The sequence below is a fragment of the Anabrus simplex genome, chromosome 5 (genome assembly GCF_040414725.1).
Source record: "Anabrus simplex isolate iqAnaSimp1 chromosome 5, ASM4041472v1, whole genome shotgun sequence".
Lineage (NCBI taxonomy): Eukaryota > Metazoa > Arthropoda > Insecta > Orthoptera > Tettigoniidae > Anabrus > Anabrus simplex.
Genome location: NC_090269.1, coordinates 11,579,201 through 11,605,718, shown reverse-complemented (window position 1 = coordinate 11,605,718; position 26,518 = coordinate 11,579,201). Strand labels below are relative to the sequence as shown.

Below are 26,518 nucleotides of genomic sequence, written 5' to 3'. Positions count from 1 at the left end.
ACCTAGCACATCCACCAAGACGCATGGCTAGTACATTGGCTAGTAGCCTACACAGTGGTCTCCACGGTATGCACTAGCCATGCGTCTTGGTGGGTGTGCTAGGTACCAACTGATGAGTCCAACTTAGCACACGGGAGCAAAATGCTGGCAACCAGGAATGAGTTCGCTGGAAAATTTATAATGTCCCATAATGGACCATTTATACTGATACAGTAACCTATCATAACAACGTGGTCTAAGATCACGCCTCCTGAGCAAGGCATGCCTATACATTTTCCCTAATATTTTCAAGAATTCAGAGTGACGAAACTTATGCTAGTGAATTATAGGTACATTATTGACACTCCATACATCTCAGTTTGTTTGTGACATGTTTCAGTTTTGTATACATATGATCAAAAGTATAATTATTGTTTTGGATTTAGGAATTACACTTTTTGAACAGACTGTACATTTTTCTAGTCAAAACATTTATTCAATTTCTTGTCAACATCAACATTTTCAGCGTATTAGCTTTATCGTAAGCTACAATTTTCATAATGATCCATATTGAAAGACAATTACAATTCAAATAGGGAAAAGAAAGGTATTAGCTTTATGTAAATATATAAAACTTTGTACATTTATTTCATTCCTCTTGGATATTTTGTATTTTATTTAGACAAGTAAAAGCTGCCACCACAAGATTAAACATTGCCGGTTCTAGAGTTAACGGAAAAGTAATTTATATTCACTTACTAAAATTAAGGCAGAGAAAATAAAATATCCGCCGACTGTTGTTCTCTGCCAATATCTGTTTCAGGATACTACTGATTGTGAGTACAACAGAGCGCGAAGTGTGATGAAGTGCACTGTTGGTGAAGTTGTAGAGGGGCAGCCCTGATGAGGAGTAGCCAACAAACGAGCCCCTAGCTCCTTGTCTGCTCGCTGAAGTGAGGCTTAGTGTAGCTATAACATACAAACACAATGTATTCAAATAAGACAAAACATGGACATGATGATACGTTTTTGGGCTTTTGCCATGTCAGAAAACAAGGTGAAATTCTCTACATTTCACAGAGAACTTCGCTTTGCATCTTCAAAATAAAATCTCAACTGTTCACGAGCAAGGCTTCTCTAATAATGAAGGTTTGAATTTAAGAATGCTTTACCGTTGGTCTATAACAAGTGGTACTCTCTTAGATAGAATAGGACTGACAAGTTTTTATTGTGTCAAAATACCATTAATTTGTTACCCACTGTTATGTTTTGTTCACCTTTTAAAAATTATTATCCTGGCATGTTAGTCTTAACAGATTATTAACATTTGTATACTATACTATATATGGTTATAAAGGTCTCAAACCTTTGACCTAAAGATTGTCTACAGGCTGAAGATGCCCAAATAATGGGTGAAACATGTACCTGATCTGATAAGTCTACATAAATTTATGTAGATTCAAACCACATTAAAAGTGGAAAGTATTGAATAGGTGATTTTATTATATCATCCTTGAGATTCTATACCTAGCCTCTGTGAGCTATGACTATCAGTATGTTCATGGCATCTGGTGGCAAGACTGTTCAACTAATCATGTCACTACAGTATTTTCATAATTCTTCCACTCCATGATTGTTAATTTTGACATTTCTATTTTTTCTTTTTACAATTGGCTTTACGTTGCACCGACACAGGTAAGTTTATGGTGATGATGGGATAGGAAAGGGCTAGGAGTAGGAAGGAAGTGGCCATAGCATTAATTAAGTTACAGACCCAGCATTTGCCTGGCGTGAAAATGGGAAACCATGGAACAACATCTTCAGGGCTGCCGACAATGATGTTCGAACCCACTACCTCCTGAATTCAAGTTCACAACTGTGCGCCCCTAACTACACAGCCAACTCACTCAGTCAATTTGGACAATTAGAAATCAATTTTTGTTATACTACTGTCAGAATATCCTAACTCCTTAGCAAAGGGTATTATTAGCTTCTTTAGAACAATAAGATACTCTTTCCGTAACACTGCTATACTGTGGGGCAGTTCATGTGGCAGGTAAGCAACTAGGCACATTAGAAAATTCTCACAACCATTTCAGAAGTTATTTTCACTTTCATTACTGATTTAATTGTTTTTGATCAGTTTGAAAGAAAAACTTCAACTTCATAGCCAAGATAATTATACTTAATGTAGGGTTGCCATACAACATGGCTGATACTTGACTATTTGCCACACAACAAGATCTAACGGGACCCACAGAGAGGTCAGTACTTGATATACTTCAACATTCCACCAAGGTTTCTTCACATGGTAACTGAACTACTCTCTTATTCTCTTCTTTCCTTTTCATCTCTTTATCATCATTATCATCATTGTACAGTTCCAGTTTTCCAGGTACCATGGCGTATCGAAGAGGAAGTGCGACATCTTTTCCGTTCGCCCGTAAGAGAGCTCAAGAGGTTGGTGGGACACCTGCTTGGTGGCAGCACAGGAGATTGTGATGTCAACAGAAACCCTTGGCCATTAGCCCACGTTATATTCGCCTTCAGTTGAAGTAATTTTTATTGCTCATTATTGTCGCTGTCAGAGATGTTTTGACAGTTTGCATTATTAGTGTATTCACGACTGAGTGGTGTGAGAAGTGTTATGTTTTAAATACCTCGGTCTTTGTCGCTATTGTGCTATAAGGCAACGTATATCAGTGCGGAAGGAAATTACCACATCATGCCCTCGTGTTTTGTACCCGGCTGCAGATCTGGATATGACCGATCGTCTTCAGGTAGGCATTACTTTAGGCCCCCTAAAGAGAGTGGTGTTTTACTGAAATGGGAGAATGCTATCCATAGAAAAGATCGAAAATTAACTCATAACTGTTTTGTGTGTGACATTCATTTTTGCAATGACTTTCTAGTAAAAGTAGACTCATTTACGGTGAATGGTGAAAGAGTAGAGATACCAAGACAGTGCTAGAAATTAAAACCAGAAGCATTTACTTACATATTTCCTCTACCCAAGTATATTTCTAAGGCAGATAGAAACGCAACTCGCCCACAAATAGGCAATCCACATGAAGAGATTTCTCTAATAAAAGCCCTGAACAGATCATAAATATCAGTGATAGTGATCAACCTGTATGCTCAGCAGTTCAAGATAGCTCTAATGTCGCAGATGCTAGGAAAACAATTGTGCTATTAAAGAGGAGATTGAAGAATCAGAAACGTAATTTCATTAGAATGCAGAATCAACTCAATGTCGCTAAAGCTAAGATACACTTGGTTGAAAAAGACATTTCTGACATAAAATCAAAGTGAAATTTCACTCAGTGAAAACAATTTGGTTCTCTCAGCAAAAAACATAAAATTATAGTCAAGCGTAAAGTAAAAAAAGGAATGAGATATAGTGATGAATTTCTTCTTGATGCACTTCTTTTAAAAATAAAGTCTCCCAAGGGTTATCGGCACTGTTCAAATCATGACTTGCTGACTTTGTCTTCTGAATCCCAATTGAGAAATTTGGTGAAGGGCCTAAAATGTTTGTATGGCATAAATGAGCATGCTACCGCTGTCATAGCAGATTTGTTTAATGTAAAGGAGGAACATGAATGCTTAGGGATGTTGATATTTGACAAGGTAAAGTTACAAGAAGAAATTCGCTTTAACTCGGAATCGTTGCAAGTGAATGGTTTTGTTGATTTGGGGAAATTTACTGAAGATAAAAGCAAGGGTCAGTTGGCAAATCATGCTCTAGTTTTTATGTTTGTTCCTTTTCTATATAACTGGATACAACCCATAGCGATATATGCTAGCCAGAATGCCACCCCTGGTGATATAATTGCAAACATTCTCATTCAAGTCACCATGCAATTAGAGCAAGTAGGTGTCCGAATCATTGGTTTCACATCGGATGGTAGCCAGTCGAATAAAAAGTTGTGGAAATGCTTAGGAATATCTGGTAACATAAAGAATCTGAAGTGTTATATTTCCAATCCAGCTGACTCCAACAGAAAATTATGGGCATTTTCAGACGCACCACATATATTTAAATGTGTAAGAAATAATTTTCATGACAAAGGACAGGATAATTATAATGGCAATATTGTTGATTATTCATTCTACAGGAAAGTTTACGAATGTGACCCTTCTCCTCAATTTTCCGGATTAAAAGTTTGCTACAAACTGACCTCTGCCCACTTGGATCCTAATTCGTTTCAGCGAATGAATGAAAGACTGGCATTTCAACTATTTGGTAGATCAGTCGCTAATGGTATAGCATTCTATTGAGGTATTAAAACACAGGGTTTAGAAGACAGTAAACAAACGGAAATTTTCACAAGCGATTTAAACTGTCTGACTGACGCATTAAATTCAGCTATTCCCACTCAAGCACTGCATAAAGGATCACAGGCACATGAAACATTAATTAAATGGCAGAATGTTCTCAGAGATACTCAAAATTCATTTGCTTCACAAAGGACACTGGAGTCTTTAAGAGTTACCATCGAAAGTACCTTAGAATTGTCTGAATATTTGTGGGAACACAATTATAGCTACGTTTTGACAGGAAAATTTAATCAAAATCCCCTAGAACGTCATTTCGGTAGCCTGCAATCACTAAGTTGTGATGATCATCCGTCCACTATTGACTTTCTACATTTACACACGTTGCAGTCTATTTACGTACCGACTAAACTTGCCTTATCGTCTGGCAGAAACTGTGAGTACAGAGCTGAATCCCCATTGATGTCTCTTGTTAATCAAAAGTGTATTCTTGCATGAGAAATTGAAAATGCAAATCGTGCAGTGAAGATACAAGCTGTAGATGAAATCAGGGACAAAACTGTGAACATCGAAAATGACATTCAAATACCAGACTGGGAAAACAGTTTACCTGAGTTAAGTGGGCGGAATTGTAGCAAAGAGTACTTAGTGTATCATTTAGCCGGATTCATAGGCTGAAATATTTCAAAAGGGATTCAGTGTGATTTATGTCATCCTTTTCTTTTTGGCAAACCGACTGATAATGTGCCTGCTTCCCAAACACTAATTAAAGATTACGGCCCAATGCAAAGCACCACATATCTCACGTATGCGTCGGAAAGTGTTTATAATGTGTTGCTGCGAGTGGAAAATTTGTTGCAGAAAAGCTATCATGCATGGATAGTTTATGAGGTGATACTTTCTTCGAGTGCACCGTTTACCCAGTGACACCCAAGGAGTCTCCGTCCACGCTGACCAAGTTCACCGTACCGAACCCGGGACATCAACCAGATAACTTTCAGTTTGATGCCTATAGAACCTTATTTGGCTATGGAATATTTCCCTGCCCCCTGTGATTATAAAATAAGATTAAACCATTCTGCATATTTCTGATATGTCAATGCTGCAATCGTCTTCCAACAATTAAAACAACAGGACGCACTTGGTGCTACACATTGTTATATCCTTCCTCACCAAGCGGCTCTCTTGTAAATATATATATAAACTGTAAATTCTCAACTATTCAATTGGATAATGTAAATTTACTGTATAGTTACCAACCATTGACAGTAATTTTTGTTACAAACATTGCCGCCAAGCACTATACCCTTTCTCCCCTGACTGTTATAATGTAAATAATTTGTAAAAACGTTATAATTTCGTATGAGTGCGTCAATTATTCTTCGGAGCACCACTGCTAGCTCTGCTAAAATTACCCAGTAATTTTACTCATTGGTGCCGACTACTTAGTCTATAAACTTATATTGCCAACTATCACCATTGTACAACTGTTTCTCGTACTTAATTTTCCCATTGTAATGTATATTAATGTGTGCATGTTAAATACTAATCAGGTACCTGATTTTTGCCTTGAGGAGGTGATTTGACTGATGATGCCCTCAATGAAGGGCGAAACATGTCTCAAGTGGAATTAATAATACAGTAAATTCCTAAATGTAAAAATTTATATGTATTGAATAAGTGGTATGTTCCGAGCTGTCAGCGGAGAGATGGCGTGGAATGACATTAGTAGACGAATAAGTTTGAGTGGCGTTTATAAAAGTAGGAAAGATCACAATATGAAGATAAAGTTGGAGTTCAAGAGGACACACTGGGGCAAATATTCATTTATAGGAAGGGGAGTTAGGGATTGGAATAACTTACCAAGGGAGATGTTCAATAAATTTCCAATTTCTTTAAAATCATTTAGGAAAAGGCTAGGAAAACAACAGATAGGGAATCTGCCACCTGGGCGACTGTCCTAAATGCAGATCAGTATTGATTGATTGATTGATTGATTGATTGATTGATTGATTGATTGATTGATTGATTGATTGATTGATTGATTGATTGAAATATATACGACAACAAATATAGCTAGCAATGTACGAGGTTAGACTTCAATGTATTTTTTTAACTTTTTACTATTTATCGTAACAACACAGGTAACATTTTATTAACACTCAGCTGTTCTTGTATCTCAAGTAGAAAACAACTCCTTGAACTAAGATCAAAGAGTCTGATCGGAGAAATTTCTTCAAAGTTGATCTTAGTTCAGTGCGAATTGATCTCAGATTAACGTTTATACAATACAAAATGTCCGAGTTTTGTGTGAACCAAGATCAATTTTGTCTCTGATCTAAGATCAAACGGTTTATACAAACGGCCCTTAGACAAACATGTCCTAAAATAATATGCGTTAGTCCTATGTAATGCAGGACAAATAAAGTATTGAATAGGTGGAAACTACATCTCAATTTAAATTGAATAGAGGTCAATATGGAATTAATTATGAAGTTTTAAATGTCATACCAGCCGCACATGCTCATATTTCTGGGCTAAATAGCTTACTTTACAAGAAAAGAAATAGGGAAACTTAATTTCTGGATGGCCTACATAATTTAGGTTAAGGGATATCTCATGTTACATGCCAACACAAAGAGGAAAGTAAATGTTAACTAATCTGCGTTGCTACAGAGGAGAAACAGTCCAATTTTATTTACCCAACATGAAGAGTCCACAAGCTAGCACACCTCCTCCAGAGAGGCCATGTTCTACAGGGAGAATATCTCCATCACCCCGGCTAACCCATGGCTGATGCCATAACACAGCAGCCAGAAGAGCCCATAGTGAAATGGATATAGATCCAATTCTAGCAATTCGTGGCATTTCAAACCTGTAAAATGAAAGAAAAGTACATATTAGAATAATCTTGCAGTAGAAGGCAGTTTGAGTTTAGGAAAGGTTATTCCACTGAAGCTCAATTTGTAGGATTCCAGCAAGATACAGCAGATATCTTGGATTCAGGAGGTCAAATGGACTGTATCGTGACTGACCTACATAAGGAATTTGATAGGGTAGATCATGGGAGACTACTGGAAAAACTGAGTGCAACTGGACTAGACAAAAGAGTGACTGAATGGGTGGATACATTTCTAGAAAATAGTGTCAGAGAATTAGAGTAGGCGCAGCTTTATCTGACCCTGTAATAATTAAGAGGTGAATTCCTCAAGGCATTATTATTGGTCCTTTATGTTTTCTTTATATGTAAATGATATGAGTAAAGAAGTGGAATCAGAGATAAGGCTTTTTGCGGATGATGTTATTCTGTATAAAGTAATAAATAAGTTGCAAGATTGTGAGCAACTGCTAAATAACTGCAATAATGTTGTGAGATGGACAGTAGGCAATGGTATAAAAGTCAGGTCGTGAGTTTCACAAATAGGAAACGTCCTCTCAGTTTTAATTACTGCATTGATGGGGTGAAAGTTCCTTATGGGGATCATTGTGAGTGCCTAGGTGTTAATATAAGGAGAGACCTTCATTGGGGTTATCACATAAATGGGATTGTAAATAAAGTGTACAGACCTCTGCACATGGTTATGAGGGTATTTAGGGGTTGTAGTAAGGATGTAAATGAGAGGGTGTATAAGTCTCTGGTAAGATCCCAACTAGAGTATGGTTCCAGTGTATGGGACCCTCACCAGTATTACTTGATTCGAGAACTGGAAAAAATCCAAACAAGAGTAGCACAATTTGTTCTGGGTGATTTCTGGCAAAAGAGTAGCGTTACAAAAATGTTACATTACTTTGTCAATTTTATATATTTTTCATCTAAACAGTGTTATGTGGCTGAAGATGTTGATAATATACGAAACATGTACCACTTTTGACCATTAAAAATTGCCTTAAGCAATCATTGTATCGACTAGGTGGAAAATAAATAAATACTTAATTGTGAATCTATTGAAGTGCGATACGGACCATAAAGCTGATGTTATGTAATAAGTGGTATGTTACAATTTACAAACTTCATCATATAACAATCACATGAATAGAATCAGCTTTTGGGTGGTTAGGCCGTGTGCATTTTGCAGAGTTTCGCCCAGACGTGCCATTTGGGCTCATCAGCTGGATTGGCACGCCCCTCCAGGACTCCGCTTAACAGTGGCAGACCAAGCGCGTAGTCCCGCCGTGTTAGCAAATAGAGATTGCTAACCTGCTAAAGGAGAAGTGAATTCTCCATTTCCAAAAAATATTACTCCCCATGGAGTTAGAACATCATATTCATCATATAAATCCATACTGATACAGTTTAAATTAAGAACTAGTGTTAGGTTTAATTGTCCGTCCAATCAATTGGGTGGATTGGGTGGACCATTAAACCTCACACTAGTTCTTAATTTAAGTGGTAGGTTCCAAGCTGTCAGTGGAAAGATGGCGTGGAATGACATTAGTAGACAAATAAGTTTGAGTTGTGTCTTTAAAAGTAGGAAAGATAACAATATGAAGATAAAGTTGGAATTCAAGAGGACAGACTGGAGCAAATATTTGTTTATAGGAAGGGGAGTTGGGGATTGGAATAACTTACCAAGGGAGATGTTCAATAAATTTCCAATTTCTTTGCAAACATTTAAGAAATGGCTAGGAAAACAACAGATAGGGAATCTGCCACCTGGGCGACTGCCCTAAATCCAGATCAGTAGTGACTGATTGACTGATACTCTCATTAGCTTCACGAGTTAGTCAAAGAACCAAGCGAGATATATATATATTTTTTTTTTTTTTTGCGAGGGTGTGTGGAAAATCTTTCAAAAGACGCTTGTGAGGGTCCGCACTCAACAAGTGTGTGGAGATTCTTACCCACTAAAAACCACACACCCTTTTCCCACGGCATTTATCTCCGCCCCAGAAACCGCTCTCACATTACTTCAGGACGGATGTCGTGCTTAATGCATCTTGTGCTTCATCTTCCTTCTTCTGCTTTACTGTCTGTCGTAATCATCCAGGTCCTTCTTCTTCTGACGCACAATATATTTTCTACGTAGACTGCCACCTGGTCCCAAGACTCTTGACTTCGTAGTTATCTCACCTAGTGAAAATTTGTTAAATCTTGTTGTCTATTGAAAATATAACCTTTACTTAAATTTTAATTAATGTTTCGGCCTTGTAGTTAGACCCATTCCAGCCCGCACCTTCTTTCACCTCTGCTGATCCACGGGTAACCCTGTAATAATAATAATAATAATAATAATAATAATAATAATAATAATAATAATAATAATAATAATAATAATAATAATAATAATAATAATAATAATAATAATAATAATAATAATAATAATAATAATAATAATAATAATAATAATAATAATAATAATAATAATAATAATAATAATAATAATAATAATAATAATAATAATAATAATAATAATAATAATAATAATAATAATAATAATAATAATAATAATAATAATAATAATAATAATAATAATAATAATAATAATAATAATAATAATAATAATAATAATAATAATAATAATAATAATAATAATAATAATAATAATAATAATAATAATAATAATAATAATAATAATAATAATAATAATAATAATAATAATAATAATAATAATAATAATAATAATAATAATAATAATAATAATAATAATAATAATAATAATAATAATAATAATAATAATAATAATAATAATAATAATAATAATAATAATAATAATAATAATAATAATAATAATAATAATAATAATCCTCTCTAAAGAACTAGACAAACTGGGAAATGCCTTTTGGTCTGAGTTTCAATGAAGGTGAAATCCTGACATTCATCTCCCCAAGGTAGAGAGGGGGCAACGGTTGTGTATATATATATTTTATACAGGCGGCTAACGAGTGCAGGGATCGAGTATCTCCTGGTATAAGGAAACCACCTTCTACCAAATGCCAATTGCCTCCTAGGAGGGCGGCTTGCTCTTGGAGTGAGAAACTACTCCTAAAGATGAAAGAGCCACTAGATGGTCAACAGCATAGGAGGGGGAGGGGGAAGGGAACGGGAAACCAATCCATTAAAGACATGAATGGGTATCCCAAGCATCAGCTGGTTGAGAACCTTGGGAGTATGTATGTATAATGTATGTATAATGCTATACATTATAACCAGCAAATCCTATTCTAATAGAAGGGGTGAGGGCGAGTACCTGGCGTCTTAAAACTGGCACTACTTATCCAAGGTATGGCAACCCTGACAGAAATCTCTGGCCCTTCAGGCTGGTGGTGCACATAGGGTTAACGGCTCTATTGCATAAAAAAAGGCTGTTACGAATATCTCACATTTGCCTCGGATGAATAAGAATGGATAACAAAATATGATGACCCTGGAATGGAAATCGGCTTTACGAATATGAACTTGGAGTGTAAGAACCCTGTATAAACCTGGATCCTTCAAAATCCTCAGTCAACAGCTGGAGAAGTATAGAGTGGGAATTGCTGCAATTCAAGAGACTAGATTATTAGGTAATGATATACAGGACATGGAGATATATACACTTTTTAAGAGAGGTAAAGAAACTGGACCCCCAAATTTGGTACTGCATTTTGTGTCCAAAATTCACTAGTATGGTCAGTGCTGTCCTTTGAACATGTGAATGGAAGACTATGCTATTTGAGGCTAAATTGTAAATGGTTTAACGTATCACTGGTGAACTACCATGCCCCCACAAACAACAAGGATGATCATGTTAAAGACTCCTTTTATGAGGATTTGTTAGAATTGTGGAATAAATTACCCAAATATGATGTCAATGTGATTTTAGCTGATTTCAATGCAAAAGTTGGAAAGGAAGAAATTTTTATGCCATCAATAGGAAGGGAAAGTCTGCATGATGAAAGCAAGGATAATGCCATTAGACTAATAAATTTCGCTACATCCACAAACATGAATGTGCGGAGTACCACTTTCCCACATAAACAAATACATAAGGAAGCATGGTATTCGTGTGATGGTAAGACTGCCAATCAGAATGATCATGTACTAATTGATAACAGGCATAGGAGATCCATAACTGACATCAGAGCTTACAGAGGAGCTGAGATAGGATCTGATCACAATATGATAATTGCTTCTGTTAAAATTAAACTGAAAACCTCTTGTAAGTTGTTACAATTTTATATCTTTAGCATAGATCAGTTCTAAAACACGTTTTCTCAAAAAAAGGAGAGGAGAGTCTCCCTCAATCATATGAGAGAGCACAATGTTTACGTGTCAGGCCAAGCAGAGTAACTGGAAACATGCACGAGGCAGTGCGCAGTTAGTCGCGCAGAACACAAATCAAGGCCCTTCCCCAGAGGTATTCCGTAGTAGGAGCATAGGAATGAAAAGGGGACACCAAACAAATAATAAGCCCAAGGGATCAGGTTTTATGATTCATGACATATATTGTAACACCATCAAAAGAAAGCTTATAAACATGATACATAGCAATTAAAACTCATAATCTTTGGTATAGGTCAGGTACTGGAATGGTAGACATGTTAGAAGATTAAGTTAAGAAAATAAGGCGTATGTACAAGTGCTTTGTGAGAATTATAAACAGATGACAAGATTCAAATAGTTACAATGGTGTCAATATCGTAGCAAGGACGTACCCTGAATATACTTTTTTTTTTAAAATACTAGTGGAATGATACATTCAGTAAACATTGGGATAGCAATGCGAAGAAACCACCACATTGATATTTCACAATATTTAATCCCCCGAAAATGAATTTCATTTAACTAGAAGAACAAGTTGACATTAATTTTGAAACCATTAAATAGAAGAACAGTTATGAAAATTTGCAGACCATTACCTATCTTTAGTGTATTATTAATTTCTCATAGAAGAAGAAGAATAGGAAGCAACAAGGGCATACACCGGTAGATGGTAGGGAAAATGGATAAAGAAATAACAAAACACAGGTAAGGGCATTAAGGGAACAGTCAGGGATCAGGCTGCAAAACCCCGTCGAAGGTTAAGTTCATTTCAACACACGATGTAAGGTTCGAGCTCGCTTATTGGTCCGCCAAGGAAAACTCCTCAATCACAATTATCAATGTTCACAGAAATGAAGGAAGTGCTCCATAGTGTAAGTAAGGTCCAAAAGGGACCGAAATTTTCAAAGCTTGATATTTGTAACCAAGTCTGTGAGGAGCTAGAAAGAATATCCACATGAATATGTACAATAAAACATGAGTCTGCTCACCCAGTGAGACATAGAAAGTTCCCACACAGGTTAAATAAGTCAGCACGGACGATATACAACTCCCACTGCTTACAATAGCATAATGCACACACCTGATCGCCGATCAAGGCAAAACGGCAAGTTTATATAGGCCGGAGAGCCAGGCGTGCAATGTGCGGGAACAATGATGACGTCAGGGGGTGGCGGGGAGAGGAAAGCAAGCACACACACAGTCGTGAGGCAGACAAGGCAACAGATGGATGGTAAACGTAGCAGTCCAATGTCACTAGCGATGAATATGCACGAGGTAAGAAAACATATATATCGGGAGCACGTTACAAAGTCACAGAATGAGAAAAGATGCAAAGTTGATACCGAGAAACTGAAGCAGTCGGTTGAAAGATTAAAGTATAATGTGGAAATTGCAAACAGATTTGATATTCCGGGAGAAGATCCTACAGAAGACATTGATGAAACAAATGACGAAGTTTGTGAATGAATGTGGAATAATGCGAAACAAATCATGACAACAGTAGCAATGTAAGTGATACCAAAAGGTGTTAGTGAGAAAAAGAAATGGTTCGATGAGGCATGTCAAGATGCAGTTAATGAAGTGGCAATATGAAGTAATAAGTGTCTGCATTCTAATAAGAATATAGATGTAGAGGAACTATACAGAGAAAAACAGAAAGAATGTAGTAAAATTAATTCATAGAAAGAAAAAAGTCTACCTGAGACAACAAATAAAATAAATCCAAGATGACTACAGAATCAGGAACATCCGCAAGATGTATGGAATTGTCAACACAATTTTTAAAAAATTTCAACCAAGATCGAGTATTATGAGAGATAAGTCTGGAAATTTAATTGCTGATCAGGACAAATTATTAAATTACTGTAAGCAATTCATTGATTCCTTGCTGAATTGTGCTGATCCAGTAACCTGTATTGGTAAACCATCTAGTTCCCCATCAGAAGAACAAATACCAGAGCCATCATATCAAGAGGTATTATAAATTATTATAAGTTTAAGAAACAATTAACCTTCAGGTAGTGACAACATTCCTGCTGAGCTTATTAAATACAGTGGAGAAAGATTATATAAATACATATATAAGATCATTCTAAGGATATGGCACGATGAAGTTATTCCAAAAGAATGGCAGGAATCACTTATTCTCCCAATTCATAAGGGAGGGGATAAGGAAGAAGTTCAAAATTATCATGGCATATCTCTTGTAAACACGGTCTACAAAATTCTGTCTTTTATTCTTTTACAGCATTTAAAACCCTTTGCTGAGAATGTTATTGGGAACTATCAGAACGGTTTTCGTAGTATCAGATCCACTACAGACAACATTTTTGCAATGAAGATTGTTACGTGGGGGTACCCGTGGAGCAGAAAGAGGTGAAAGATGGTGCTGGGGTAAATTGGTCTAACTACGATATCAAAGTTAATTTAAAGCTTTAACAAAGGTTATATTTCTTTAGAATTTCAAAAATCAACAAATAACAACGTAACAGGTACAATTAGCAATTTACAAACAAGGCAAGGAAAATACAATATAGCGAATTCTACAAGTCCTGGGCTTCAAGCCCCTCGCGTTACGATTCTTGAGCTCTCAGCTCAAATTTACAAAGAGCACAAATTTACTCAAGGGCAGAAATCCCCTAATTCATGGAGCACTTGCTCCCAAAATAAAACATCTAGCCTTCCAAAGACACTCTTTACAATTACAAAATTTGAAAGAGAGCTAACAAGCTCTCAGTTTCTTACTGCACCGAGCTCGATAGCTGCAGTCGCTTAATTGCGGCCAGTGTCCAGTATTCGGGAGATAGTAGGTTCGAACCCCACTATCGGCAGCCCTGAAGATGGTTTTCCGTGGTTTCCCATTTTCACACCAGGCAAATGCTGGGGCTGTACCTTAATTAAGGCCACGGCCGATTCCTTCCCACTCCTAGCCATTTCCTGACCCATCGTCGCCATAAGACCTATCTGAGTCGGTGCGACGTAAAGCAACTAGCAAAAAAAAAGTTTCTTACTGCCTACTTAAGGCAACATCAACTTACAGACACTGACCTCTCAAGGCACAACTTGCAATATGAAAACTGATTTATACACGGGTATTTAATACCCAACCTACGGGGGGTCTTCAATGAAAAGGAACAGGTTAAATAACTGGCCCAAACACAAAATGAATGGAGGCGTACCCTGCACTCCAAGATAATAAACACTAAAAACCTAAAGGGCTCTAGGCCGATGAAACAGGGGGTATTCCCAAACTACTGAGGTGACTAGTATAGAAATTACATTACCACATTACAGAATGAAAAACAGTTATGAAACGTAGTCACCTCAAACCAAGATGAAGGGGAGCTCGAGAGGGTACATCACTCTCTATCCCCGATTTACAGTTAAAGATTTTATGAAGTTTTTACATTAGCCGGCAGAAAGTTATATTTTTAGAAAAGTAGGTTACATAGTTAATAAGTTTGTTACATAACAAAAGAGTTGGACATTTCCCTCGGGTTAAACTGCGAAGTTAGCAAGAAAGAAAGATGTTATGTGGCCATTAGCTTGTAGATGTACTGCTGACCGATGAAAAAGGCCGCCCGCCTCATGCTTTTACACACGCACTTAGTAAGATGACTATCAATTGGCACAGAAACGAGAAAAGCCGCAGTTTATAAACCCTCAGGGAAGGTTCGAGATCATTCACGATTAATCAAGACACACCCTCAAAATTTTATTGGTAGGTTTCAAAAGTAACACTCAGAATCGGAGAAGAAGCCTGTGATTGGTGGAAAATTAATTACAGAAATTAGTGATTGGATGGATTCAAAACTGGCAGAAAGAAAAGGTAAATATTGCCAACCCAAAAATAAATGAACATCAATTAGTTAAAAAAAAACTAGAAATACAAAACTTCTTTAAATTATAGGTTCTTTCACTTCGCACCAGGGTGCATGATCGTAGTTTTTAGTGGTATCATCTGTGGAAGAATGTCCAAACTTCTTGATGAATGTCAAACAAAACAAGCAGAAATTCACTCAGGTTAGGAAACTGCATAATAACAAAATTACACAATATTTTAGTGGTGACATCTTCTCATTAAATTTCTAAGTTGGTGTAGTTTCATTTTCACTGTTTTACCAATAGAGGAGTTCATTTAGGCTCAGAATGTGAATGTGCTGTGTTGGGGTGTACCTCCCGGTACAGTCCTCCCCCCCCCCCCCAAATGTCCTTCCTTGGGGTGACACAGCAGCATTTTGACAAAAAAATTATTTCCAGTTGAAGAAAATTTCGAAGTCTTTTTTTTTTTAAATAGATAGGTAGAAACTTGTTTAACTCCAGCTTCGTCGGAAATAGCCAGGAAAATCTTGTGAAACCATCTACACACACTAGAATGAATTTGTTGGCGTTCCCCTTTGATTGGGGGAATGGTCCGATGTAGTCTATGTAGAGGTGTTCCATGGGGCACGACGTTTGATGAGAAGATAATAGACCTAGCTTAGTGGACAAGGTGGGCTTACTAAGCAAGCAAGATTTACAAGCTTTTACCAATTCATGAATTTCATCATCAATACCTTTCCAAATAAACATCTCTCGGATCTTTTCCCGAGTTTTGAAAATGCCTAAATGCACCCCTAATGGGGTCTCATGATAGTACTTGAAGATCATAGGTACAAGCACGGCAGGAACCACTACTCTCATCTTCTGATCATGCCTCGATGGGCAACACAAAACCCCGTTCCTCAGTACATAAGGGATGACATGTTCCCCAGAAGAAGGGGTTTCAATAATAGGGGCACCGAGCTCAATAGCTGCAGGCGCTTAAGTGCGGCCAGTATCCAGTATTCGGGAGACAGTAGGTTCGAACCCCACTGTCGGCAGCCCTGAAGATGGTTTACCATGGTTTCCCATTTTCACACCAGGCAAAGGCTGGGGCTGTACCTTAATTAAGGCCACGGCCGCTTCCTTCCCACTCCTAGCCCTTTCCTGTCCCATCGTCGCAATAAGACCTATCTGTGTCAGAGCGACGTAAAGCAACTAGTAAAAAAAATATTTTTTTTTTTAATAATAGGGGCCAGCACAGGATCTTCACGTTGATATTTTTCAATATCCTTAAACAACATGGGGGCATCAGTTAGAATGGCATTTACACCCAAAGGTAAGGACGCGGGAAGAGAAGAACTATCTTCCAGGTTCAGTGGTCTCCCCATCACGAGAATACATGCGGCTTAGTCCATCCGCAACAACGTTTTCAGATCCTCTGATATCCCTAACATCAAACTGAAAGGCCAAAATCTTGATGGCCCAACGGGCTATACGACCAGTACGACGCGGCCTAGCTAAGACCCAACTTAAGGTTTGATTATCGGTTTCTAGATCGAACTTGATATGTTCCAGATAGAGTCGGAACTTCTCTAGTGCAAATAAGACTGCCAAACCCTCAATTTCATAGATGGAATATTTGGCTTCTTGAGCTGATAATGTCCTAGACGCATAGGCTATGGGTCATCTTCCGAGTTCAGTTTCCTGAAGAAGGACAGCAGCCACAGCCGATGACGAGGCGTCGGTTTGTACAATGAATTTCTTGGAAAATCAGGCATAGCAAGGACCAGGGCATTACAAAGAGCTAATTTCAGATCTTCAAAAGCGGCTTGTTGAGAAGGTCCCCACTCAAATATGACGCCTTACCTACGAAGTAAGTTCAAGTGCACCGTTCTGTTAGCAAAGTTAGGAATAAACTTCCTGAAGAAATTCACCATGCCGATGAACCTGGCAATACCTTTGATGTCCTTAGGAGATTTGAAATCATGGATGGCGACACAATATTCCCTAGGAATGATACAGAAGGTTTAGCAAAAGCTACCTTGGATAACTTCACAGTCAACCCGGCCTTACAAAGGCGATTGAGGACCTCTTTTATATGATCAAGGTGTTCTTCAAAGGTCTCAGAAAATACGACGACATCATCAAGGTAATGATACAAGTATTCAAATTTGATGTCGGAGAAGACCCTATCTAGCAGTCTTGTGAGCACAGCTGCCCCCGTGTGGAGCCCGAAAGGTATGCGGTTGTACTCATAAAAGTTCCAATCCGTGGCAAGAGCAGTTAGATGTTTCGATTCTTCAGCTAGAGGGATCTGGTTGTACGCCTGGTTAAGGTCTAAGATGGTGAAGAAAGCTTTCCAAAACAATGAAAAACAAGAGTGAAGGTCAGGAAGAGGCACAGATTGTAACACCACCTTCCGATTTAAAGCCCTATAATCAATGACAGGCCTGAAGCCACCTTGGGGTGTCGGCACCAGGAAAATGGGCGATGAATAAGCCGACTTGGAGGGTCGAATAATCCCGTCCTTTAAAATCTGATCAATGATCTCCTTTAGAGCCTTCATTTTAGGAGGAGATAGCCTATAAGGTGGAAATCTAACCGGGATCGAATCCGTAACCTCAATCTTGTATTCAGTGAGGTCAGTAACACCAAGAGTATCGGAAAATACATCCAGGAACGACTGACACAACTTACGAATACTTTTCAGCCTGCTCCTCAGGTAGATGTCTAAGGTCTAACAACATCTCCTCCTGGGTAGGCGAAACAGATGAACATGACACAGAATTAAACTTAAGCAAAGGAATTTTACAATTATTGGTAAATTTGAAAGTGTACGACTTGCTCTGAATGTCGAGCACTAGACCGGTATGAGACAAGAAATCCGCTCCCAATATAACGGGGCAAGACAAGTGTTTGGCCACAAACAATTACATTTTCCAAGTGAATTTAAAAATCCGAATTTTGGCGAATATGAAACCTAAAATTTCTAAGGGAGAGGAATTAGCCAAAACGCATTGGACCGAAGACGAACAATAATCAGAAAATTTACAAACAGACTTTAATTTAGAATACCAGTCAGCCGAAATAATAGAACAAACACTCTCAGAGTCTAATAGAGCAGTGATCGGTTCACAATTCAATTCAATTTTGAGAAAAGGCACAAGTGCCGAGGTCTCTGCCGCAATCCTAAGGCATTTGTTTGAGCATTCAAATGATAGATTAGAAGAACCGTTATCCTTACCCTAGCTTCCGCTAGGTTTAACAGAGGCTAAGCCTGGAAAGCATGAACATGCCAACTCAACCGAAGACACTAGTCACTTTTAATTATTAGGGTTCGCGGAGGTTGTACCAGAAGTTGAGCAGGAGGGGGTGCTATTGGCATCAGGGCAATTTTTGGTGATATGAGTAAACGAGCCACATTTAAAACATCCTTGTAATGACCCTGCTCCATTCCTTGTCCCACTTGATTTTATTACTGGGCACTTGTTACGCAGATGATCTGTCGACCCACAAGCATAGCATTTGTGGGTGGTGAAAGTTCGGCGAGGTTGAGGCCGAAAGTTACTAGAAGATGGAGGGGCTCCTTAGCGACCCGTAAGGTATCGGCATACCGCACTCCATCGGCTGAGACCTGAACCATGCTTGTTGCATGTTCATTTATTTGACACTTTTATGCAAATGGCTTCTATCGGCCTCATTTTCCCATATTTACTTATGTATGTTTTGTAATGACCAGTAGAGAGCAGAACCTTGTGTGTTTAAACTGGGAGGTCGTTCGTTTTACGAGAGCGGTGACTTTTTCTCTTTGAAGCTCATCTTCTCTGTGTGTATGTGGCAGGTAACAACAATGCAAGCCACGATGGTTGAGGTGGCATTTTTGTGTCATAAATATTCATTTAACGTCTTCAGGATTTGATTATTTAAGCTTTTTTTTTTTCTTATTTTAACTATTGATAACTGCAGGTATGTTGGTACTTTTTCTAATATTTGTTTTTGGTGATGATTCATTCCCAACTGTCACATGCATCTTTTCCGCTCCGTCGTATGATATGTTTCGTGTGGGTGTGGCTGTGATCTTGTGATGATGGCAAAAGGGTCTCTGTATGGCTACGTTTTGGTGCACTGCGTGCTCCCATACTTCATAATCCCTAAATATATATGCCTCTCGTGCCGACCAAGGAGCAACATCCAGGTCGCTCAGGACGCACCATGTTGATGGATGTGAATAAAGGGATGGTTCGCCCCGACCTTATAATATAATTGCACAATGCATGCCAAAACTTGGAATATGGGAGACCTGTTGATAATGACAGTGTAGTCATAAATTTATGATTTGTATTTGACTGTGTTATTTGAACAGCCGTTCGCATTTTATTTCCCGATACCCTCATGTGTGCATACGAATGCTGGAAGCGTATGTGTTGGTGTGTGGAGGAGTGAAAAAGGTGGTATGTCAGTCGACCTGCCTAATTGTTTGTTTGTATCTGTGCCCCTTTTCGTTCTCGGCACAGACCTGTAAATTTATTTTTATCCATGGCTGATACTCGCTCAAGTAGCCGCCATGTTGGCTGCGTATTTATGCATTGGGCGTGCCTGTAGTATTCTTTGGATTTATCATTCTTGGTTTTGGTCCATGGAGGCTGGTTTTAGCATCGCGCCGATATCTCCATTCTTCTTATCTGTCTTTTGTTCTCAATGATGGGCGGATTGTTGTGTTGCTATTCGTATTGTTGATTACATAATGGTGTAGTAAAAGCAGTGTTGTGAATGAATGGCATTCTATCTTAAAACGGGCGACCTTATTAACCCTTTAACCGCCAACGTCCGATTGATGGGACGTTCGATTTTCATTCTAAAAACGCCAACGTCCGATTGATTGGACATTCCGGAAAAAATACTTTCCAAGTTATTTATTCGTTTTAATAATGTATAATACATGTTTTGGACTAGTATTGGATTAAATAAGACTATATACAAAATGTTTAGTTGAGGAACTTGCTGCCGAGTGGCTTGATGGCCAAGCGGCAATTCAGCTCCCGCGGGCGGGTAACGAACCCCTTACTATTTTACCGGAAAAAAAAAAGGAACGCAACTGTTCCGTATTCAGAAAGATTAGTACTAGTCAAGGTGGTAAATGGAAAAAAGACCAGATACATTTGTAAACAATGTAAGAAGAGTGTACACCCTTTGTGACTCCCTAAGCACATTTGCTAGAACACGTCATAAACATGTGTAAATATTAGTACATAATTTCTTGTATCACATTTTTAAGGCAAACATTTCACGTTAATGTAATAATAATAATAATAATAATAATAATAATAATAATAATAATAATAATAATAATAATAATAATAATAATAATAATAATAATAATAATAATAATAATAATTAAAAATATAGTAACTGTAATATTGTACACAAGGCTCTATTTTTTTAAAATATATATATAGCATAGGAAACACCACCTCTCTAAAATAATGAAGCTTTTGATAGCGAAAATATTTTTTTCTTACTGGTTTTTTATCATGAAACACATTTTTTTCAAAGAAAGAAAATATTTACTTGAATTATCACTTCATAAAATAAAAATTTATAAAATAAAGGTGCATTAATTTACATCAATAAAATGTGCGAAGCATTGCCTTCCAAACAAAAAAAGGCCCATCCAATTTACATAAATTGAACAAAAGTTATTACGAATAATTTACTGCAAGGTACAAAGTGCTCATTAGGCCTTGGCGGTATAGGACATGGACACCGCATATGAGGCTGGCGGTCAAAGGGTTAAGATGTGAATACGGTAATTACACTGCAAATGATATAATGAAGGTGTGCTTGATAGGAGCTGAGCATTTTAAAATGTGTGATAATGTATTCAAACGAGTGTTAGCCTTGAGCTCACGCTATGATTCAGAGATGTTTATTAATGCAAGGTACGTCCATGTTTACTATCTTTACACTTCTTTAGATTTCACTCATGAGTTCTCTTTTCTGTTTTAATGTTTCATTTGAATTTTATTAATAAACCCTAGTTCTAAGTCATTTTTCTTTTATTGCTAGTAGTCATAGTCTTGCCCCTTGTTCACCAATTACGAGGGGGAGTTTCCAGCTCGGGGCGGTATTTCAGCCTTTCCTAATCGAAGATCCCGCGGCTCGAATTATTCCCTACAAACGTGTTGATGTTATCAATCACTACTGATCTGCATTTAGGGCAGTCGCCCAGGTGGCAGTACTATCTGTTGTTTTCCTAGCCTTTTCTTAAATGATTGCAAAGAAATTGGAAATTTATTGAACACCTCCCATGGTAAGTTATTCCAATCCCTAACTCCCCTTCCTATAAACAAATATTTGCCCCAATTTATCCTCTTGAATTCCAACTTTCCCTTCATATTGTGATCTTTCCTACTTTGAAAGACACCATCCAAACTTATTCGTCTACTGATGTCCTCCCACGCCATCTCTCCACTGATAGCTCGGAACATATCACTTAGTCAAGCAGCTCGTCTCCTTTGTCCCAATTCTTCCCAGCCCAAACTCTGCAACATTTTTGTAACACTACTCTTTTGTCGGAAAAGGCCCAGAACAAATCGAGCTGCTTTTCTTTGGATTTTTTCCAGTTCCTGAATCAAGTAATCCTGGTAAGGGTCCCATACACTGGAACCATACTCAAGCTGAGTTCTCACCAGAGACAAATATGCTCTCTCCTTCACATCCTTACTACAACCCCTAAATACTCTTGTAACCATGTGCAGAGATCTGTACCCTTTATTTACAATCATATTTATGTGATTACCCCAACGAAGATCTTTCATTATATTTATACCTAGGTATTTACAATGATCCCCAAAGCGAACTTTCACCCCATCAACGCAGTAATTAAAACTGAGAGGACTTTTCCTATTTGTAAAGCTCACAACCTAACTTTTATCCCCGTTTATCATATACCATTGCCCATTGTCCATCTCACAACACTATCGAGGTCATTTTTCAGTTGCTCACAATCTTGTAACTTATTTATTACTCTGTACAGAATAACATCATCTGCAAAAAGCCTTATCTCTGATTCCGCTTCTTTACACATATCATTGATATATATAAGAAAACATAAAGGTCCAATAATAGTGCCTTGAGGAATTCCCCTCTTAATTTTTACAGGGACAGATAAAGCTCCACCTACTCTGATTTTCTGAGTTCTATTTTCTAGAAACAGAGCCACCCATTCAGTCACTCTTTTGTCAGTGTCCAATTGCACTCATTTTTGCCAGTAGTCTCTCATGATCTACCCTATCAAATGCCTTAGATAAGTCAATCGCAATACAGTCCAATTGACCTCCTGAATCCAGGATATTTGCTATATCTTGCTGGAATCCTACATGTTGGGCTTCAGTGGAATAACCTTTCCTAAACCCAAACTGCCTTCTGACAAACCATTTATTAATTTTGCAAACATGTCTAATATAATCAGAAAGAATGCTTTCCCAAAGCTTACATACAATGCATGTCAAACTGACTGGCCTGTAATTTTCAGCTTTATGCCTATCACCCTTTCCTTTATATACAGGGGTACTATAGCAACTCTCCATTCATTTGGTAAAGTTCCTTCATGCAAACAAAAATCAAACAAGTACTTCAGATATGGTACTATATCCCAACCCATTGTCTTTAATATATCCCCCGAAACCTTATCAATTCTAGCTGCTTTTCTAGTTTTCAACTTTTGTATCACACTGTAAATGTCATTGCTGTCACAGGTAAATTTTAATGCTTCTTCAGTATTAGTCACCTCCTCTATCTGGACATTATCCTTGTAACCAACAATCTGTACATACTGCTGACTGAATACTTCTGCCTTTTGAAGATACTCGCATACACACTCCCCTTGTTCATTAATTATTCCTGGAATGTCCTTCTTGGAACCTGTTTCTGCCTTGAAGTACCTATACATTCTCTTCCATTTTTCACTAAAATTAGTGTGGCTACCAGTTATGCTTGTCATCATGTTATCCTTAGCTGACTTCTTTGCTAGATTCAATTTCCTGGTAAGTTCCTTCAATTTCTCCTTACTTCCACAGCCGTTTCTAACTATTTCTTTCCAACTTCCAACCTGCACCTCCTTCTTAGTCTCTTTACTTCCCTGTTATAATATAGTGGATCTTTACCATTCCTTACCACCTTTAAAGGTACAAACCTATTTTCACCTTCCTCAACAATTGCTTTAAACCCATCCCAGAGTCTGTTTACATTATTATTTACCGTTTTCCACCGATCATAGTTGCTTATTAAAAACTCCCTCATGCCTGTTTTATCAGCCATATGGTACTGCCTAACAGTCCTAATTTCAATCTCTTCCTTTCTTTCACATTTATTTTTAATTACCACAAAAACAGCTTCGTGATCACTAATACCATCTCTTACTTTGGTTTTCTATAGAGCTCATCTGGTTTTACCAGCACCACATTCAGAATATTCTTCCCTCTAGTTGGTTCCATCACTTTCTGAATCAGGAGCCCTTCCCATATTAACTTATTTGCCATTTGTTGGTCATGCTTCCTGTCGGTCGCATGACCTTCCCAATTGACATTTGGTAAATTGAGATCACCCACTACGATCACGTTCTTTTCTTTATCGTTTCCCACCTAGCTGATTATCTTATCAAATAATTCTGAATCAGCTTGCGCTACCCTTTCCTGGTCTGTACACTCCAAAGACATCTAGTTGCCTATTATCTTTAGAAATAATCCTTACCCCTAGAATTTCATGTTTGTCATCTTTAACTTTTTCGTAGCTTACAAATTCTTCTTTCACGAGAATGAATACTCCCCCCTCCCCCCCCCCCCCCTACCTTTCCTATCCTATCTCTACGATACATCCTCCAGTTCCGTGAGAAAATTTCTGCATCCATTATATCATTTCTCAGCCATGATTCAACTCCTATTACAATATCTGGTAAGTATATATCTATTAAATTATTTAATTCTATTCCTTTCTTTACAATACTTCTACAGTTGAGCACTAACAGTTTTATGTCATCCCTACTTGATTTCCAGTTCCCTGTTCCCTTAATACCGCTGCCTAGAGCACCCTGTTTCCCTGAATGTACCTCTCTATAACCCTTCTAAACAAATTTCCTAACTTATATGTACCACTGCGGTTTAAGTGAACCCATCTGAGTGCAGATCCCTATCTCCTACCCACCCATTAGGATCTAGAAATTTCACTCCCAGTTTCCCACATACCCACTTCATAGTCTCATTTAAATCCCCAATCACCTTCCAGTCAGTCAAGGTTGTATGGATTAATAATATGTCTAGGGGTAGTTAAGGGGTCAGGGAGTTTGGCACAAATGGTAGCAGAGGTGTGCTCGATTAGGATACCTCCTCTGAGGAGAAATCAGACGGGATAGAGCTGGAAACGCATTTTAAGTCAGTTCTGGTCGCTTTAATTTAGCCTTATGATACTATGAATTTCTGGGCTTAATCTTAAGTTTAATTTATAGTTTATGTGCATTGTTGTCGCCTTGCGTATGTATCTTGTGTTTGATATCTCTGAAACTTGGGTTACGATATGGAGAATCAAAAGGCTTTAGAAATAAGTAATCGTGCTGATAGTGTTACTGGAGACATGTTGAACCTGGAAAGTGAAATGAGGCAAGGTGCGAACGAGCTCGATGATTCCCTTGTGGGGAGTAGGAATAGTAATAAATGCCCTGATGATAATAATGCTCTTGCCTGTTGTAACTGTGCTCTTAGCGAGAATCGTATGGATCAAATTTCCCCCATTTCTAGGCCTATTTCCGATCACCATGCTAACGTGATGTTGTGAGAAAGTGGAGGCTAAATTTCTCAGGGGAAGGGAAAACTTCCAGTGTGATTGAATTCTTGGAACGGGTTGAAGATATCGCTGAGTGCAGCTCGTTACCTCTTGATTTGTTTGTCCCTGCTATCCCGGGAATGCTAGAGGGGCCAGCTCTTCAATGGTTCAGGCTTATAAAAGGTAGCGTCCTGACGTGGGACGAGTGTGCTAGCCGCATCAAACAGCGCTTTGGTGTGTCCGATATGGACTACTGCTTGAAGCAGGAAACCTTCCGGAGGACGCAAGGAGTAGGGGAAAGTATTGACGATTATGCCACCGGGATGCTAACTCTTTTTAACCGCATGTGTGTTAAGGTGCCCGAAACTGAGTTTTTTGAACAGTTCTACAGGAATCTAGTGCCCGAGTACAAACTGCACATTAAATGATCTCCGTTGTTATCCTGGATTTTCCTACCGGGAACTCTCAGTCGTCACTTTGTTATCGAACAGGCAATCAATGCCAGTTATTGAGGAGATTCAAATGTGTCTGCCATCATCGCGCGGAGAAGTATAGCTGAGGCAGCTAGATATAAGTTGAAAAAAAGTGATCCGTTCAAATCCTGATTTTGATTCATCAAGCCTATATAAGACATATTGTAGTGAAAATGCAAAAGACATACAATTTGACCTCACTTTGTCCCAAATGTCTTCAATTAATTATGCACTGTCCCTTCTTGTGACGTAGAACTTCTGTGCTTAAGGATGTGCTGACAGATAAACGGACAAGCTTAAATCAAGGCAATTTGGAGAAATTAGTTGTTGTACAAATGTTTCAAAAGGAAGTGAATTTTGATTGTGCATATTTCCAGTTTATCGTGCATGTTTTGCTATATGATAGTGCATGAATGCATGCATATTTTGAGATTTGATAGTGCATGGAAATCCGGGCTCTAGTGATAACCAACCAATTATTCATCACTCTAGAGGCTCTCCAGGGGTATCAGGAAAACTGAGAGACTAATATTTAGATAATTATTGTGTATCGGAGTTGTCTGTATTCTTGGATTTTATGAACTCACTGTTTCCCACATTGCACAGGAAACACATATTTACGCTATGGAACAATTATTGGACCCGCATGAATAAAAAGATGATGGTAAGTGGTTTGACACTAATGAGGATGAAATTACGGCCTACTTTGCCCTCTGCATTCTGATGTCCCAGGTCCGTAAGCCTCGCATCCAATATATCGGAGCAAAGGCAAATGTACTCAGACTCCAATTTTTCGAGAGACAATAAGTAATGTGAAGTGCCTCTCCACATACCCGAATGTTTCAAGATTTACAACATAAAATCTTCATTCTAACATCATTATTATTGAGTACAATTATTTTGAATGCTTCACTGAAAATTGTGC

At 38.0% G+C, this 26,518-nt stretch overlaps 1 protein-coding gene across 1 annotated transcript in view; it reads right to left on the bottom strand.

The window, feature by feature from the left end:
- The window catches only part of LOC136873668 (proton-coupled zinc antiporter SLC30A5), a 299,129-nt gene that overhangs the window by 54,221 nt on the left and 218,390 nt on the right, over nucleotides 1-26,518 (bottom strand). The window contains exons 7-8 of the mRNA XM_068227712.1: nucleotides 6,960-7,132; nucleotides 739-948 (exon numbers count right to left, since the gene is read on the bottom strand). Of these exons, the coding sequence (XP_068083813.1) occupies nucleotides 739-948; nucleotides 6,960-7,132 (383 nt within the window). The remainder of the gene's footprint in view (nucleotides 1-738; nucleotides 949-6,959; nucleotides 7,133-26,518) is intronic.